This window comes from Antedon mediterranea, chromosome 4 (assembly GCF_964355755.1).
Source record: "Antedon mediterranea chromosome 4, ecAntMedi1.1, whole genome shotgun sequence".
Taxonomy (NCBI): domain Eukaryota; kingdom Metazoa; phylum Echinodermata; class Crinoidea; order Comatulida; family Antedonidae; genus Antedon; species Antedon mediterranea.
In genome coordinates this window covers 7,950,837-7,971,546 of record NC_092673.1, presented here as the reverse complement: position 1 = coordinate 7,971,546, position 20,710 = coordinate 7,950,837, and the positions used below count along the sequence as shown (strand labels likewise).

At 31.4% G+C, this 20,710-nt stretch overlaps 1 protein-coding gene across 3 annotated transcripts in view; it reads right to left on the bottom strand.

Moving 5' to 3' along the window:
• LOC140046527 (uncharacterized) overlaps positions 1-17,875 on the bottom strand; it is a 36,420-nt gene extending 18,545 nt beyond the window's left edge. The window contains exons 1-15 of one of the 3 annotated variants that reach the window (XM_072091203.1): positions 17,700-17,875; positions 10,599-10,693; positions 10,009-10,076; positions 9,202-9,300; positions 8,039-8,115; positions 7,318-7,587; positions 6,593-6,749; positions 6,209-6,271; positions 5,637-5,732; positions 5,018-5,059; positions 4,024-4,143; positions 2,943-3,035; positions 2,138-2,347; positions 1,511-1,681; positions 912-953 (exon numbers count right to left, since the gene is read on the bottom strand). In XM_072091203.1, the coding sequence (XP_071947304.1) occupies positions 912-953; positions 1,511-1,681; positions 2,138-2,347; positions 2,943-3,035; positions 4,024-4,143; positions 5,018-5,059; positions 5,637-5,732; positions 6,209-6,271; positions 6,593-6,749; positions 7,318-7,587; positions 8,039-8,115; positions 9,202-9,300; positions 10,009-10,076; positions 10,599-10,693; positions 17,700-17,749 (1,653 nt within the window). In that variant the 5' untranslated portion in view covers positions 17,750-17,875. Of the gene's footprint in view, positions 1-911; positions 954-1,510; positions 1,682-2,137; positions 2,348-2,942; positions 3,036-4,023; positions 4,144-5,017; positions 5,060-5,636; positions 5,733-6,208; positions 6,272-6,592; positions 6,750-7,317; positions 7,588-8,038; positions 8,116-9,201; positions 9,301-10,008; positions 10,077-10,598; positions 10,694-11,836; positions 11,851-17,699 lie in introns of those variants that run through there. The other 2 variants (XM_072091205.1, XM_072091204.1) reach the window with 2 other exon arrangements.
• Positions 17,876-20,710: the final 2,835 nt, after the last annotated feature.

Below are 20,710 nucleotides of genomic sequence, written 5' to 3'. Positions count from 1 at the left end.
AAATAAATTCTCCCGATTTTCTTATTATAGTGACAGCATTCTTGTCTGTTAAAGTCATTTCCAAAACTCAGTTTTATTGGCCCTAGAATTACATGACCCTACTCAAACATAATACACTTTTTTAGACTCTGAGCAAAGTAAATGCTGGGGAATAGTCCTGCGTGGACAACAGGGGCTGAGACGGACCAGTACACCGGGGGTAACCCCTACATTTCCTAATGATGAACACATGATTCTTTAAATGTGCACATGAGCCAGATGTGTGCACTGGACCTCCAGTTTTAAGTCCTTATCAAAGAACACTTGTTCTATCAAATAATCTCACATGCGCATTATAAAATACTTCTATGCAGTATAGCATGCTACTTCTGTGCAAAAAAACAATACTACATTGCTAATTCTAGTTCATGCCTCACTAAGGCTATCTATGAGCGATCATGTTAAACAATGTTATTGGCATCTTTCTGAACAAACACATGAATTAAAAATATGTGAAAATCAAAGTTACTTTAAAGAGTTTTAAAAGCTGTGCAATATAAATCAAATTATACAAAACAAATCAATTTAAACAAAAATAAATCTTTATTAGAAAACAAATATATAGGAAAACAAATGTTACAGCGTTTCCATTAAAATCGCTACACGCGCAGATGTCGCGGACGCAATCGGGAAGGCTCCCCGATTCATCGCAGTCAAATCGGCAAAGTTCAACCATGTTCAACTTTGCCGATTTTGTCGGCGATGAATCGTATACGCGTACCAAAGAATATTTAGCGCTCGCTTACTAGATCCCCGATAAATTCTAGCGTTTCCATAGAATCGCTACGCTCTGTCGTGTAGCGATTTTAATGGAAACCAGGCTTAAACTCTATACAATCCTCTAGATATAATTGTTTTTGAAAGACACTTACTGGAGGAGATGATTTTGCAGACTTGGCAAAGTCCACGTACTCCTAAAAACAGAAACACATTGTAACAACGCATGTTAGTCAAAGCTAGCTACACATATTCTATTACAGGTAAAATGAATACTATTACTTTAAACAAATAATAAAATCAAAATAATTTAAATATCATGAGTAGTGTCTGTAGTCGCATTAGTGGCACTTTGTGGTGTCATTAAAAAATTGTTACTTTGCAAATTCCAGGATCATGCTTAAAATAAAATGATTTAATTTTCACAGAAATGTCACAGTTGTGTTGCTACTAACAAGTCAACCATGTAACATTAACCATCTCACTGCTCTTCAATATGTTTTACTATACTGGAATTAGTAGGATTTGAGGTAATAATAAAATCTAAATATGTTAATCCTCATAATAGTTTATTTCAAAACAAAAATAGCACTATGTTAAAAAATGATAAACAAATAGCAACAGTTCATTATTAATAAAGCATCTATTATAGTTGTTATTAGCGTGATAATATTAGAAAACAAAATTCTAAACATGTTTTTAAAAAAATGTACTCAATTTGCAGTCAATGAAATGACATTCAAGTTTTACTGACCTTAATGACCTGATCTTTCTTCTGAAGAGCATCAGTCAATCTTTGATTTGTGTGCTCTTTGTTCTGTAGTTGCTGCTGGGCATCTTCCAATAGATCTTGGTAATGCTCCTCTGTTAATCCAACTCTTCCTGATATCTGATCTTTAGCATTTTGAAGTTGGTCTTTCAAATCCTAAAACATTAACACAAACTGGTTAACAAAAATGTTAGTAATTGTTGAATTACCTAAGTGAATTAGTAAACTTTATAGTGACATAATGTATCCATTATCTAGTGGTCAAGTAATTAAGGCCTGGCCATCACAAAAATGCCATATCTCCACAGGTACAAAGCTCTCCTTGACCATTAGTAAAAGTAGGGGTTACCTTTGGTCCATCTCAGCTCCTGTCGTTGTGAAAGACAAATGAGCATTGTTTGGTGGCTATGATGGTTATTTATCATATTGTGCACTGAGCATACTTTCTGCATGGTTTGTGAATGATACGCACATGTATTATTTAAATGGCAGACTGAATGCGGAGAAGTGCTGACAAAAATAAGACACTACTTCATTATGTCAGAGTTGGGAAGCATGCATTACACAATAGAAAACAAAACCACTTAAGTAAAGTAAATTATTTCTACATACCTGAATTGTTTTGTCTTTACTAGCCAACAGATTATCCATCTGTGAATCTCCACTTCCTTGTTCTTCTCGTAGACGAGCAATTTCATCCTGTCGTCTGCCCAAAGCTTTCTGAAGTCTCTCGTTCTCAAGATCTTTTGCTCGTAGTTTGCCACGCATTTCAGCCATATTAGTTTCTAAATCATCTATGGTACTTCGTTGGCCATCGATACTCTGATGTATGTAATCAAATTAAATAATGATGGATGCTATCACAAGTACATCACATTATTGTTGGTGCAGTACCCTCATTTACATTGAATCTAACCCTAGCCATCAGTGCAAGTTCAGTGGTCTGCAGGTATGAATGCCAAGCTAGTGATCTGGAGGTGATGGGTTTCACACTATAATATTACAAATACATACAGGGCCGTAGCTGCCAGTATGGTTGGTAAGGTTTTAACATGACCTCATTTTCTCAGAGGCCTTTGAAAAACCACAGAGATTGTTCTCTTTTCTTGCGATCAATGAACCACTTTATTTCTTATGGCTACAGCACTGCAAATTTGTTGCTTGCTTGTTGTGGCATATTCAGTACACTTACATCAATAATTACATCATAATATCACTATTCCATTACAATGTATGGAGCCTATGTAAAAGATTATTTCCTCTGTAAACCTCTGTCTACGCAATCAAACAAAAAACTGTGATGTGCCCATATATGGACATGTCATATCACTACCACATTCGGGATTATCACACTCATACAAACTAGTTTGATAGTGTAGACAGTGCTTAACTTGATCCTCTATCCCATCATACCTACCTCATGTCTTGATCTTTCTGCTTGGTGTAATTTTTCTCTTGCTTTTGCTAAGGCATCCTCTTGGTCTTCAATTTGATCACACAGATGTTTTATCTATAATTTCAATAATATTTATGTTATAGAAGTAATGAAAGCTTGTCAAGAAAAAGAGACAGAGGGGTTTATTTTCTAAAATGACACAATAGTTTACATGTAGTTGGATATTAACAGGAAACAGGATTCAACCATGTATTGACAGGACAAATATTGAATGTAGAAGAAATGAAATAGTGATGATGTTGATAGTGATGATAATTATGGACTGCGGGTGGTAATGTTTGACAACATTACTAATGACGACCTACAATGTGACATTAATTTCATTTCAGTTCATTACATTTTACAGACAAACATTTTTTTAAATAAGAAAAACAATATTAACTGAATGAACTGAGGATAACCCAAGAAAGTTTAATAAAAAAACTTATTTTTATTGGGGTCCCCAAATACAAAAAGAAATCATGAATTACATTAGCAATGATGATGCAATCTTTATGATGAAAAAAAGGATGATGGCAGAATTGTAATAACGTGATATAGACAATTGTGAAATTAATACAGATAAGGACTTATAATAATATGAATTATGATTTCTATAATTATGAACATGAAGAGAATAAACAATTCAACAACACTTACTATTTACATTGAAAAAATAATTTGGTGATCATGATGTTGGGATAATAATAATGATGACATAATTAATGATGATAATTATGACATCTATACTGATAATGACAGTGTTAATGATTGTGGGGTGTTGTATTCTATTTTAACTATTTTAAATAAATACTCACTCATGTAGAGTTCACTTTTGTTACTTTTACTTTTTATTTCTATTTGTACTTTTATTGTTTTATTTGCTAATTAGATATCTGTATTATAGGGTAACGCGTTTAAGAGCTTCGGCTCATTGCATACCCGTTTTGTATCAAATAAGTTTATAGAAATATTCTTGTGAAAGAAATACTGTATTATTTTGTTGATACAAATAAATGGTACGTATATAGTACCGCGAATGATGATGTTAACCTGTTTGTACCTCTTCATCCTTGCCCTTAACAGCTGCAGTCAGGCCTTGGATGGCACGATCTCGCTTATTAGCATTGCCCTCCTGTTTTTGTAACTCCCTTTCATTCTCTCGTAGTTTACCATTAGCCTCCTGTCAATTTTGAATCAAACATAAACATTTTTACAAATAATTTTATATGACATATGTAATATCACCGAATGTATTCACATATTATTACGTAAACTAAAGCTCTTTCTACACTATCAAACTAGCTTGACAAAAAAAAAAGCCAAAATATGGTAGTGATATGGTCAAATAAGGTAGTGATATGACATCATCATGTCTATATATGGGCACATCACACTGTTTTGTCACATAAAGTTTGATAGTGTGACAGAGCTTTAAATAAAATAGAATCCTCATCTATAGTGAATTCCTTAAGTAAATGGGTATTACCGGCACTGTTGACTGGTTTTGGGTGATAATTTTATTTTATTATGTTATATAAATTCCTCTATATTTTCAGTTTTCTGGTCTGTATGTATGATTGAATCCAAACTGATAAGCAACCCTTTATTGTTGGTGACTCTATCATATAGTAGGTTGTGAATAGATTGTTAATTTGTGTCAATAAATAATAGTTATGATTGTGGAAGTTGAGACCATATGATGTTTCCCATGTTCAACACAAGACTTAGTTTAGAGAGCATAGTTTATTTCACATCCTGTATGTGGCAAGTCATGTGCTCGCTGGTGTATATTGTGGCTATGAATGAGTTATAAGTATAATTCAAATCATAACAAATTCATAATAAATCAATTAGTTTATTATGTATATCATTAAGCCATTTTTTTTACACACCCTTAGTTCTTTAAATCAGGTCTTTTGCAACAATAACAAATATTATTGGCAAAGTTATTACACAATACAAATTAAATATGATCTAATTTAGCAGAAAATTGTGAATTGTATTCAATTATAGATAATCAATTGAATTGGCCTAGTAACAATAATTTATTGTACCTTGACTTCTTGTTGAGCTTTCTTCAATTTATTTTGCATATCCTATAAATAATAATAATAAAAATTATGTAAATATTATATACAAACACAGTTCTGAAAATTGTTAACTACCTCCACCAGAATGATGAGAGATAATGAGTGTTTTTTTCTATATATGTTATTTAGCAGGATTATTTAAAAAGTTTTTAAATGATGGTTTCATAGCTCTAAGGAACATGTGATTCAATTTTCATATGCCTCATATTGATTTATTGATGTGGCATTGGTGGAGGTTTGCGCTCTCTGAGTGCCTGTTAGTTTTGTCTGTGATATTTATTTGTTTGTTAACAGGATAACGTTAAAACTACAAGACGGATCTTTACCACATTTAAACTACAAGTAGATATGGCTATGGAAGACTCTATTCAATTTTGGAGGCAATCCTGAACAGGATACCAGTTCTACAGGACGGATCTTTACCAATTTCAATCCACTGTTTGAACTACACTTATAGTTCAGTATTTTAAACAATAGACATTTTTAATTCAGGTATGTAATTTCTCTTATAATATTGAGTTAAAATTAATAGAATTGATTTATTTTTAAAGACACAATTAAACAAAAATGTAAAAATTAATACCTTTATAGCTTTATCTTTATCTTTTAATTTATCTTGTAAGGCCTCAGTTGCAGTTTCTAAGTCATGCAGTCGTTTCTCTTGTTCAAGATATAGCTCCTTTAAAAAAATGTACAAATTGATTTGTGATTATTTACATTTATGTTAACCACATAAACGTACATATTTACCGTAAAAGGCATTTCTTCGACAACTTGTCACAAATAATATTGATTGGAACCAGATGAATTTATTAAAGTAATGTATTATTATTATTACTAGTATTATAGAATAAAATTGTTCTTTATAACATTTTATCCTATTATTTTATCACATAAACCAAACAAGATGAACACAATTTCTACTGCTTGGTTTCCACTAGAAATGCAACATAAGGAAGTGATTTGACCAATCACATGCGATAGGTTATTTGAACTGCCGCTTTTCATTGGTCAACTTGTTCGCATTTCGGCTACGTCCTTGTGTTGCGTCTCTAGTGGGAATCAAGCCTAAATATGGAATCTGCATCTGTAAAGGACATATTATCAAAGGATATATGAATCCATGGGTTACTATTATATTATCAAATACAATACCTTATAATGTGTTTTGGTGGCATCTTTATCAGATTGTTCTCGTTCCATGTTATCCTGTAGAGCCTAATATAAAATGTGAAGATAGATTAATAATTATTTGTATTTGCCATAAACCAAGATATAACTACAGTAATTAAGTATTACTTTGAAAAAAAATACCTAGCATACCTACTACACATATATTGCCTGCTTAGAGGTGAAATATAAAATTTCATATAGTCCCAAAGTTTTACTGGATTTCACTGTTTAAAGACAGGAACACAAAAATTATTCAATCAATATAAACAGTCCTGAGAATCTATAACATTTACTATCCTTAGAGCAGTAGTCAATTTTTCAATTCGCGTTTACATAGGCTATGTAACAAAAAAACAAGTTTCTTACCTCCAGTTCATCTTCAGTTTCTTTTAGTTTGTCTTGTAATTCTTTCAATTCATCTTCTCTTGGTTTCAGCTCAGCTTGTGCCTCAGATTTCTCTTTGTTAATTTGATCAATAACATCATCTTTGTTTTTCAATGCATTGTTTAATTGGTCAATTACCCTGTGTAAAAAAGAAAAGATAAAGCAATGAACATGCATTCATATAACTAAATGCAACAGCCATATAATGTATATGTTTTAAAGAAGTAGTGAATATATAACACTGAAATAAATTTGATTGGATGATTGTGTGTCACATGGCATGCAATAGTACGTACTATATAACAATCAGGCAATAGTACTTTTTTTTTGTGTACAGAAAATCTTCTCGCGTACTAATCATACTCTGTGTGAAATCCAAAAGCAGCATTGTCTGTTCTGTGCGAATGGAAGCATTGACGCACACAATGCGATCTCTCTAAACAAATAATTAATACTTTTTCATTCATGCAATGGTACAAAATAATTTCATTCTGGTACAAATCTCATTCAGTGAAATAGGCCCGGGCATTGCCATGGAAAATGGAATTTTATCTTCCACCTCATGAAATTACTTACTTACAATCTCACTCATAAACATCCATTATTTGTTTATTATGTGACCCACAGTCCTCCAATCAAATAACAAGAATCTACTTAGTGTATTATAACAGGCTTTAGATTGAAGAAAAGAAAACAGGATGCCTAACCTGTCTTTTTCAGCCAGTGCTTCTTTATTATTAACCTGAGCAGATTGTGTTTGAAGGTTCTTATCTGATAGCTGTTGTTGAAGCTTTTGAGCTTCCTCAAGTTTCTTGCAAAGCTCCTCATTTGCTGACTTTAACGTTTCAGCTTCTTCTAATGCTTGCCTTAAATCTTCATGCAACTTGTTACCATTCACCTGAGCTTCTTGTTTCTTCTCTTTTGTCATTTTTTCAACTATAGAGTCTTTTTCGTGTGCTAAACTTTCTACAGCATTTCTGGGGGGAAAAATATTATTTTTAATAAGATTGGTGGACTACAATATGAAAATACGAGACTGGGGCTTTCTGAGGCAATATGCATTGTTTGAATATCAGCATTTAAGAAAAAATGCACCTTTTATGGGAGATCATTTAAAATGATATGGAAACTCCTGTGATTACCAGATCTATAGCCTAATAACGAGAGAAAAAAATAACACTGCTCGACACACTTACTAACCAAGTGATCTAGTTTAAAGTAATTGTTTGTTAAAAGTTTTGAATCCGGCTCTCATCATCTTAAAATCACTTTACAATAAGAGATAATATTTCACTAGCACAGACTACAAAATAGGGTTAGCCCCCTTTAGGTAAAGCAACTTTAAGATGGTAATGAAGGCTACACCTGATTAATTCCAGGTGGTCTTTTATTAAAATCAACATCCACATTACTTGTAAATATACTTACGAGGCTTTAATAAGAAGTTGCTGCTTTTCTCTTAAGTCATTCTTCAAACTTTCCACTTCTACTCTCAATTCAATATTCTAAAATAAAAGTAACAATATAAAATTACAACAACACTATTATAAATTTCTGAAGCATAAAATTATTCATGGTTTGACAGGTAATTACAATTGGTTAAGGAAATTAAAACGTAGCCAGTAGAAAATGATACGTGATGGGGGTTTAATACTTCTTATCTCAGGTGAGGTGTAAAGGTATTACATGACCTGGCCAATGCACTAATGTATAAAGATACCTGTTATGTAAAAACTTGGTGCCATTGATAAAATTTACAACTTTATGTTTAACATAACGGCCTCCCACATTCTCTAATTTTGTCATGTATCGCTTATCTTTTAATATGTAAGAAGGGTGATGAATATTGTAATTTTAATTCTATTCTAACCCAATTTATCATACTTTTTAAAATCATTTACCCATAAGGAAATAAAATGAATACTGAATATTATTTGCACTTCACAGCATGTGTTGTATTGTAAATTTAACACAGAATCTTCAGAAAAACTGCATATTAACCAAGAATATCAATTTAACACAGAATCTTCAGAAAAACTGCATATTAACCAAGAATATCAGCCAGTATTTTAGTTACTTTTGAAATATTTAGGATTGTTATCAAGAAGACTTTGTTAGTAATAATTAGACAATAAATTACATATTTACATAGCATTTCTACATACTGTAATTCTAGATATTTTTGCTGAATGTAAATGCTACAGTATGTTCATGAAAAATCTGTATAAGGCATATTTCGACCAAATGTTGGACATAAGCTTGATAACAAGTTTGGCCTTCCATCGGACAAAGAGGGTCACTTTTCCCATACACAAGAGGTCTGCTTAAGGACTGTACTGTGTGTGTTGAATATATTTAGGTTTTTCTCTATCTTAATATGTGGTTATTATCTAATTCGCATGGGGGGAGTAATAAGTATAATAAAAGGGTTGATGCAAGTAAAACAAACTTTTTAATGGTGGAATGTCTTATGTATCTGAATGGAAAACAGATTGGCACAGCAATATATATTATATTTTGTATTCTTTGAATTAAGGTGCATGCACAAGACTATAAAACGACAACAAATGCTTTATTGATAATCACTTAACTGTTTTTGCATCATCATTAAAATTTTGTTGAAGGCGTTCTTCCATAAAGTAGATCCTAAGTTTGAGGCTGAAGTTCTCTTTCTTTAGCTCGGCTATTTGCTGTATAAAATGAAGATAGTTGTTAATTAACAGCTAAATAGATTCCTGTCATTTATTGTTAATATTGACGATTTTGAGTGACATGATAAAAAAGTAAGTGCCTAATCAATCTTGTCACTAGAGCACCGGCCGATAAAGCCTGGACAGAATGACAGTATAACAACAATGCTTTGCGTATGCTCCAGCAGCTTTGCGCATTCTTAAGCGTGCAGTGGCTGCCGCCTTTTTTCTGCCTTTTATCTGTTTACAAATTAATGAAGGATTTCAAAGTTGTTCCAATATGGTACAATTTTACAAAAAATACCAAATCACCACAAAAGAAATTATAATTCTAAATGTCAAATTTAAATAAAACTCATAAACATTATGCCATGGGAAATGAATTAGAATTGGTTTGGCCTTGCATCTTTTAACTTTGTTTATTTTAAGAAATTTATTATAAGAAATAAAGACTGAGACTGATGATAAAAATATAAAAAACTGGTGATGACTTTAAGAACATTATATTTGATTCATTTTGCAGTGTTAACCCTAATCCCTCCCACACACTCAGAAAAATCAAGCAGCTACATGGTACAGTAATGAATGTCACTAACAAGAACATACTATCACTGTCAATGTTAATTTTTTATCACTAGCATAAGTGTTTATTTTATCACAAATATTCTAATTTGTATCATTTATTAAAATAATGTAATAGTAAGGTACCTGTTCATAGTCTTTCATTGTGTGTGCTCTTACAGGTGATATCCGACCACTACCAATTTTTTGAAAGCCTACAATACAAAAGAAAGAAAGAAATATAATACCATTTTAAAACAAATAATACATTTTATCATTTCCTTGATCATCCATTATCAATAAATGCAAATACATACAGAGCAACAGCATTTAAATATTTCATTAATTATTCATGAATTAACTAACCATAACCTTCCCTAATTTTCCTATACAATTCCACTTACACAGTGTCTGGCAAAATACCCGTTTTTAGTTTAATTTTCAACAGCACTGAGAGACACTTTAAAAGTAAATTATCATCTCCATATACTACTGTACAATATTAATCCAATTTTAAAATTAAGGTTATTTTTTTCTTTTAATAAAATTGCAGGTACAGCAAGCCACTGTAAGTATGAAGATTAATGCAATGTACCTATTAAAATACATGAAGTACCGACCAAAACAGTCTTGTTACAAAACCACTTTTGAATGCTAGACTGTGTTTTGTTTCATTGAAGAATTCTCTAAAAGAGGGAACAAACATTGCTGGGCAGTAATAATATAAGCCTCCTTACCTGGACCGCCATTCGATTCTGAAAAGTGTTCGCCAAAATTTGACATGTTGAAATCAGGTCCAGTGGTTACATCTGGAAGTCTTGACAAGTTAGTACTGAAAAACATAACAGTAATATTTTGTTAAGTAGTAGGGATATGTTTCTCTTCTTACTATACGGTAAATGGTTTTACCATTAATAGTACTAATGTATTAAAAAGGATAAAGGCTGCTACAACTGTATGTAAATGCTATTATCAATTACTTTTTCCATACCTATTGCAAATCTTCCCTGCAATTTCTATGTATGAAATCTCTATTATAAAAATATAGTTGACAATCAATCCAATATCACATGATGTTATGTTTATGAATGTGCTCCATTTAATGCAATAAATAATAAAAGGGTCATATAATATATAGTCTTATTTTTGTTTTTAGATATAATCTCAAAAATATTGTAAATATTTATGATTATAATTAATCACATTTGTGGACTTTCAGTTTCAATTTGTTCATCTATTTTTTTGTTATGTTATTGAAAACCCTTTTATATTTAAAACGCATCATGCGCTCAATAAGTCCAAAAATATTAATTATAATTTTAACAAAATTAGTAAACATGTAATTGATGCACACACATGTACACGTTTTAGTATATATCAATTCATTTTTGCAAAATCATGTATGATATTTTCATAAACAACATGTATAGTATAATCCCTCTCTGTACAGTATGCACTTAACATTACTAAATCTGTCACATCACTACTTAAAATAACTCAATGCTATCTCATCAACTGACTTCAATTAGTCACAAGTAATTCTATCTAAACATTGAACAATGTACAAAAACATTTAATTAATTCATATGACATCATAACAATAAAAAAGGGAACATGTTTGTTCAAAATTGAATACAGTACAGTAGTATCAGTCAGCTCTTTCAAACAGGACTTGCTACAGTAAGGTACTGTAATTCTTGAACTACTTTCTTTGGACCAAATACTTTTCTGCTATAAATTGTATTTAAAATATATTAAATTTTTTAAAAAAACCTACTAAACACCACACTCAACAACACTACACAGTAGTACCATGCATCTAAACCTACAGACCCGATCCTAGGTGCATTTCACTGTGTACATGTGTGGCGTATGGTATTTGAAGGACCAAAAACAAGAGATTATAGAAACAATATACTTTTGGGCTAGCCAAAATAATTGTATGTATTTTACGTCTTCGGAGAGTCAAACTTACACAATTAAATTCGATTACAGAAATTCCAATCATGTTTAATGACACAAATCACTTTTCTTGATGATTTAAAACAACACAGTTTGTCATTTCAATTAATAACATGACGTACAATACTCGCAGCTAAGAAGAAACAATATTTCATATACTGTAGGTCTAGAGCACAGAATAGCAAATAGTTAATGTAGAATAGACAATTTCTATTCAATCTTGTTCTGTACTGTAGATGATGGCAGAAATTACAATAACTGTAGATATCTGTATTAATACAGTATTATTACTCTTTAATAATCTATATTCTGCCTTCTGTGTACAAAGAGACAACAAGCTGCTTTAAATCCAAGTAAATATTATCTCCAAAATTAAAGGATGCATTTCATTCTGAGATTCCACACAAACATAATTTTAAACACATGCTCCAATTAAAAAACATAAAAAATTGTCTCATCTACAGACAGATTTGTTTCTTGTTCCATCACTACAAAGCAATACATGTTGTAAACAGTAGGATGTGGTCAACACTATTATACAGAAACGTGATTCAACATCTAAACTCCTATTGATTGATTTTTCTTTCTAATTAGTAGACTGTGTATGCTTCGAATCGCTGGTGCATGACTGGTGTAAGCCTACACAGTATCTAGCATTGATTAACATTAATAAGTGGTATATTATTGACAGACGGAGGTTGGGCGACAAGGTATGACAGTGGATGAGTCACCTTCAAGATGCTACAATGATGAGAACAATGATGAGTAGGCCTAGTAGATAGACCACACCTATATAAATGTATACCAGCCTTCATCTCATCAAAAATATAATTTGAATATAATAATTTTATTCATTTGTCTGGTGCTGTTCATCTTACAACAGTATTTCCAAAAAATTAGATACCGTATGAGCTAGGCCAGTGTGGGTTCAACTTTGCGAGAGATCACATAAATTACATAAAGAATATAACATCATCCTTTGTAATTGTACAACCAGAATGAATACGCACTAACACAACAGTATTGTACAGTGTATGATTGGTTTTAGCATATAATTAAAAAAATATACAGCAATTTACTGTGATAGTACAATGTTTACATTATGATCTTATTCAACTTGCAAATGTTCAGCCAGTTACTATGATTATATAAACAAAATGTGAAAGTTTGAGAATACAATAAGAGACATTTTTCAATATGATTTAAATTTAATTTATTACGGATCTAGAAAGTATTTTCTTTAATTAAGTTCATCAAGGAAGCGTGTAGGAAAGATAATAACCTACTGTATCTATGCTGATTAATTCAGGTAATACAGTAATCATCAACTTGTTAATGCACAACAGGAAATAGTATGATACTTCAATGTAGCAATGAGTGTTAACTTTGACCCTCTAGGCATGGTTTGTCAAGTAGGATTCTCTATTAAAGTATACACTACTGTATATACTGACATTCATTATTTGTTTCGAATACTGTTTTTCTTATTCTGTAATAATACGTTAATATTTGGGAAGATATCTTTCACCCACACCTACTCCTTCATTTATAAATGCTAACATTGTGTACAACATTACACCTTAATCGAAGTATACTCCAGGGTCTTGGTACTAACATTTGGTGTATGGAATTGACCACTTGTGTCCATATGATATTCACCCTAAATTAGGAGATACTGTAGGTTTTATGTAAATTTAAATGGGAGAATATAACCTGCAACTTGCAGCCTACTGGCCTGAATTGTGCACAGGTGTAGACGACACATCCACAACTTTCTACTCCCCTAAGGGTGTCAAGTGCTGCCACCAAACGGTGCCCGTTCGTCTGTCCACAATGACAAGGGCTGAATGGACCAGTATAGTTTTTAAATTTTTCAAATATAACTTTACTTACATTTAAGATTTTGACATCTGAACTTGCATACAGTACATGTACAGTAGTACAAATGTACGTACAGAAGTGGCCCACTATTCAGAAAGTACATGAAACTGTATAATTGCTGTACCATCAATATTTTACCAGCTATACTGCAACTATTGTACTAGTCTGACTATAATTCCCAAGTACAGTAGTGTGTGAAACATGGTAGTAGTGTGTAAAACATGGTTTTATGCTCAAAAATTTAAAAAATGAACACAAACTTACATTCAAAATATCAATATTGACAACAGCTGGTCGCCTTATTACAAACGTGACCTTCCATTTTACAACCCAACCATAACAGACAGCTCAACAAATATTACTTGAAACTCAAAACTCGCGTTTCACTTTCCACAGGCAATTTAGAAACGAACCACAATAAACCACTAACTAGAGCAATCAAAATTAAGTACCTTTACTAATTATGTTAATTTATGTTAATCTTTTATAAGAATTTGTTAATCATTGTAGATTTGTTTATAGATTTGAGTACATCTTATGCTTGTCAAAGTTTAGAGGTTACTCATCAGTGTATCTTCCAAGTGAATTCAGCTATGTAATCAGTATTAGAATGCATTGTGGTTCAATACAATAGGATTCCCCTGTGGTGTGGAAGATTCAGGGAATTCCTCGCACATGATGCATCATTTGTAAACAAAGCCAATTAAATCACCTGTATATTTGTTATTAATCTAATTAAAATTTAATTGCATAAACAAGATGACACAATTGTCAAACTATCATCATATCATATTTTTTATTAATATTAAACTCATATAATCATGTTAAGTTTCCAAGCAAACACTCTCCAAGACCTGGTATAATAAGACTTACTGTACTGTAATACCTAGCATACAGTTACAGATAGTCATTTGAGTAAATGATCAATATACTGTAACTGAAATCATTACTATTATTATTATCTAATAAATTCTATAAACAGGCTCACTCACTCCATGGTTCTGGTGGTAGAACGAGTCTTCTCGGATAAGGACTATAAACTGTAAGTCCAGTGTACACATCTAGCTCATGTGCACTTTAAAGAACCTAGTACATCTTTCGAGACGAGTAGGGGGTTACCCCGGTGTATTAGTACTAGTACATCACAGCCACTGATCACCAACTGGGCCCTCTGGGAGACCAGTCTTTGAATAATATTTCAATTAATCAATCAATTGACATACATTGTCAATCTAAGTGTTTTATACAGACTTTACAAATTGTAAAATTAGCAAAAATGTTTTGTATTTTCATATAATTTATTGTACTGTTTGTAATTTATAAAATAGTCCAGTTTGTAATTTTATTTTCATAATTTTTTTGAAAACTTATTTTTATTGCTAAGTGCATAGATGTTTAAGCATTATGGGCTTAATAAGTCAACATTTATTATCATAAAATAATTTGTAATAAATGAGTGACTATTTACTTTAACAACATTTACAGGTAAGCTATTGTATTGTACAGTACTTATTTTTGTAAAATAATTTTAAAGTTATAGCAGACCCATATTCTATGTTTATGTTTAAATACCAGGGAAAAAAATTATTAGCAATATTGCTAATAAAACTGATGTTTGAGTCAAGAAACATAGATTTCTATAGTATATTTTGAAGGTTGTTTTGTATAGCTTTTTGCTATGCTACACTGGCGAAATTATTCCCTGAATACTGTTATAAATTATAAATAAAATTTACAATAGTATTTCATTTTGAATCAACATGATATTTTCATTTTCAAAATCTAAATTTGAAAAAAAAAAGCTTTAAAAAATGTTATGTTGACATTTAACTTTATTTAAATGTTAATTTTAAAAATATTATGTCATTCCAGTAAAGCTTAAAAGCAATGTACAATAAAAATCACGAAAAAATGAAGCAGGTGAAAACATTTGAAACAGATTATAAATAATTAAAAAATAGTAAACAAAAATTGAGTTAAAAGCTGCTGAATTGACATGTAGGTCTACAACTAAATAATACAGTGTGATAAATCAATTTCTAATTAACGTTAAAAACGTTCATTCATATAAAGTTGCAAAGAAAGCTGTAAAGTTGTAAAAAGAAAACACAACTGCTGCGCTGCGACAAACAGGAAAACACAGGCTGCTATACAGGAAATCACCCTATCCTCATTTCATTCGCGTCTAACATTTAGTTTAGTAAATTCAACAGCCAATCAGGAGGCTAGAAACTATGTGTAATTTCATTCAGTTAGCTTTCACCTCGCAGATAAATTTGATAACAATAAGTTTAAAATGAATCATGCCAAAGTTGAAAAAAAAAATGACAAACAAAACAAAAGGGAAAAATGTTTTCATTTACGCATTCAGAGTTTTATATTTTATTTTAAAACCCTTATTTAGATCAATTGTAGGACAAAATCAGAAAAAAATGAATTTGAAAATTGGAATAGAAACCCTCCTTAGGACCTATTAAGGCGATACATTTCAGTAAAATGAACAAAAAAAATAAGTTTTAACACTATGGTCAGGGAATTCTTAAGGTGTCCCCATAACAGGGTCTATTGTGTATATTATTATTTTTTTTTTTCATACGCATCCAACATTGCAGCAAGTAACAATACAGTAGCTTCCCAGCCTAGCATTCATCAATGGTTTACGATCTGAATAAATTAAAGAAAAGTACTTAGGTGTGTTAAACAAATAATAGAATGTGTTGTTTCATTGAATGGAGAAAATATTTCATTCAAAGAAAAATTGACTGTTCTATTGATAATATTCATTATTTGTATACTGATACTAAAGTAAGTACTAAAAGTATTATATCTGTGGCTAGAAATCATTTGAGCTATATTAATGGCAAACCTTTAAAAAACTACAACTGTACTGAATTTGTAAATTATTTTTGTACTGAGATTTAACAATACAATGATATTTCAACGGCTCTTTTGTTTGTTACTTTTTGAACCACAATAGATAGTCATTCAGATGTGACAACAACAAGAAGTCTATTCAATCAATGAGGTGTTAACAGTTAAATACCAAGTACAACTATTGATGACAATAATAATAATATCTTAACTATGTAGTTTTAACAGTTCCAACAGCAGAATGAAACTGGCCAATGTTTAAGCTCCAACACACGCATTTGCTACTGTATACACTGAGAAGATTAGGTCATAACAAAAAAAAAACCATTAGTAAAAAAGCCAATGAGTCAAAGACGATGTTGAGAAAAAAATCATTCGGGAATCAAACGTACAAAATCAATTCCTAGCAACAATGCTGGCCTACCAACAACCCATCAAAATGAATCGATATTAAACTTTATATCATGAGTTTGTGAAAAAGTGCATGCTTTATTTAGCAAATTTTAATTGCTCAATGAACTGCGTTCCACTGACAGAACTCTACTAGTACTAAACCTGGCAAATATTTAAACCATATTGATAGTTATGTAGGAGTGTGTTAGATGTTTCTACTTTATTGGAAAAAAAAATAGACTAATCACTAGTTTAGTTATAATAGGCCTAGTATATCCTAGTAGGCCTAAATAAAATAGGCCTAGCTAACTAGGCCTAGGGTCTACTGGCTGTTTTCATTCATTACAACAATTGAATCTTGGATACAACAGGTGAGGTGGCAATTAAATAATAATATTATCATTACATTATGATGAATGAATGTGAAAAGATGGGATGTGTTAATACTACTTAAGAACAGACCCACACGCTTATTATTAATATTATACCTTACTTAAATACTAACTAAAAAGATCCTCGACCTAGCCCTCCTTCCTATGCCTAGAGCAGGATCGCCTAGCCTATACAATAGATAGTATGGCCTATAGTTAGGCATAGTCTACTACTAGACTAGCTAGCTTAACATAGGCCTACAGTAGGATAGGGCCAGGCCTAGGCCTAGTAGGCCTACTACTAGCAAAGGCTAGACTTTTTGAATTATCATGCATCATTGTGATTATTTTTAGACATACCTTTCATCAAAATTGATAGGAAGGGTTGGATCTTCTGCTGTTGAATCCATTGTTATGAGTTCTTGTGTGATCCTATGGTCAAATAATTAACATTTCAATATTTTAAAAACATAGCCCTAGCTTACGAAAAAGTTACGGACAGATCAGAACGGTTTGATTTTCCCCACCTCCTCAGCTCCGCCGCCGGTCGGTACACAGCGCCATCCTAAGTATACAATTTCTAAAATTTATAGAGGGGGTAGTTCGGTTTTTGACGGTCAACACACACGAGAACAGTTTCCAAATATAGATAGAATATATTTGTTTATTTTGATGAAAACATTAATTTAAGCAATATAGTAACATATCCGACTGCTGACACAACTGATAATTGTTCTATTGTTAATTACATCTGGTGTTCTGAGGAAGAAGATTTTGTATACAGTTCTTTTTTCTTAAATGGGGATCGAATAAATGAATACTACGCCTGGCTGCCATTCACTTTTTCCTAATTGAATAATCAAAAATATTTTATAGAATATCCCGTATTACTATTAATGTATGTGTATTAGGAAATGCATTAGAAATAATGAAAAAATAGCTAGAACTAAACGAAAATGGGGAATAGAGTTGAGCCTAGCAATTAGAACATTAATTATCATTTTATTATTTTGATAATAATTATATTATTTCCAAAGCAAATCGTATGTTAGGCCTGGTTAAACGTGTTAGTTTCCATTGTTACATGTAAAACGGTCTCTTAATTAAAGTATTGTTCGTAGTTACCTTGAATACTGATCTACTGTCTGGTCTCCCAATTACAAAACTTATATAAGACAACTTGAGGGAGTTCAGCGTAGAGCAACTAATTATTTTAAATAATTTTTAAAGCTGATTATAAATGCAGACTTCAAACATGCAATTTATTGCCATTATGTTATAGGCGTCACTTTACTGATATCATTTTTATTTTTAAGTTATACAATTCTAATATAATTAATACTGACAATTTATTTAATATTCGTAATCCACAACGTAGCTCTTTTTCTGTTGGTACTCTTTTCGATATTCGTTGCTGCAGAACTGAATCTTCTTTTCAATCATATATCCCACGTGTTACCAGAATTTGGAATAACTTACCCGGTGAAATTGTTAGTTCTTTTAAAACCAAATTACTAAATTATCTCAATATTTATTTTTTAAATAATTTTGATATTTAAAATGTGTGTAGTTGGTCGCTTTCTTGTAGATGCTTTAATTGTAGAAAGTAATTATTTTTATTTCTTTCTTTCTGTGCTCTGTTCTGGGTTGACCAACTAACATAGGTGTTTAGCACCTGTTTGGACTTTAGGCTTGCCCCCCCCCCCCCCTCTCTTTATAATGGTTTTGTCTTCTTTGTAATGTGTATGGCAGAAATAAACAAGAAATATTTCTTACAAAAACGCCGCGTAACTTTTTGCCTGGACAGTTGTAAGAACAGTCTTCATTAATCTAATATAATAGGTCGGCCAATCAAAACGCAAGTGAACAATTGGGACTTTACTTGTGATTTATGTCATTGGCCTGTCAGCACAGTCGTTTCTTTCTAGAATTAAACGCACAAACTTGTATTGGGAATAATGTATGTGGTTATTACTATCGCATTTAGGTATTGATAATAATAATAATATGGCTTTTGAATATATAATTACTGTCTGTAGAATAACATTTATACATTTTCGGTTCGCGATGAAAAATTATACGAATGGATTTGTAATAGGTATTTATAATAATAGTATATGGGTTGTATTATTGCTAAGCTATCACCAAATCGCGTTATAACATTATTTCTCAGGGTTTTTTTACCATTGACCAATACCAAACGCGTATCGGTATTATAGTTTTTAATGAATCATTACATTAATAAAAATACCCAATCAAATCAATCGCGTCAGTGCAATTCCGACTTATGTTTCGATCACATAGTTCTGTGTCTACACTGTCCCAACTAGTTTAACAAAAAAAGTGTGATGTGCCCAAATATGGTAGTGATATGCCCGATTATCGTAGTGATATGACATCGTCATGTCTATATAATATGGGCACATCATATTTAGTTTGATAGTATAGACAGAGCTTAAGGATTATATTTAAAAAATGTTTTCTTACATTTTGAACGGAAGTATTTATTTGTTTATAAGCCCAATTTTCCAGTCTTAATTTTACATTTTGAAAAAAAGTATTTATTTGTTTATAAGCACAATTTTCCACCAGTCTTAATTTTACATTTTGAAAAAAAAGTATTTTATTTGTTGATAAGCCCAATTGTGCAGTCTTATTTTACATTTTGAACAAAAGTATTTATTTGTTGATAAGCCCAATTTTGCGGTCTTATTTTACATTTTAAACGAAATTATTTATTTGTTGATAAGCCGAATTTTCCAGTTTAATAATAATGACCCCTTCCACAGTGCTTATACCATATACATTTTACATGATATTGACCGTGGGTTCTTTACGCCTCTGATGCATTTGTTTTTATTGTACCTTTTTAATAAATTATTATATGTTTAGGCCTAATCACACCCAATTTAATGAAACGGTCAGATTTCGATTTCAATTGAACGAAAGTAGTACTGTATTTATTATTCATTGATAAGCCAAGGGTCCCATGGCGTTAGCCGATATCTTGAGCATTTGACTCTTGTGTCAACCTGTAACACAAATCATTCTTCAAAATCTAAAGAAAGAACCTCACACGTGTTTTTTGTGAGTGTTACACTATGCTCACGGAAATAATATGTGGACATTGCAAACAATCATAGGCCTACAGTAACTAGTGGATTTTTATTTACTTTAGCATGTAGAATAAAACTAGTAACAGTGGCTATATTAATAATTATACTGATTATCCTTGATGTTATCGCGTTTAATAATAAAATATTTTGTTGTTGATAAGCCCAATTTTTCACAGTGCATTTTACATGATATTGACCGAGGGTTTTTACGCCTCTATAGACACTGATCAATACCATAATTAATGTACTTTTTTA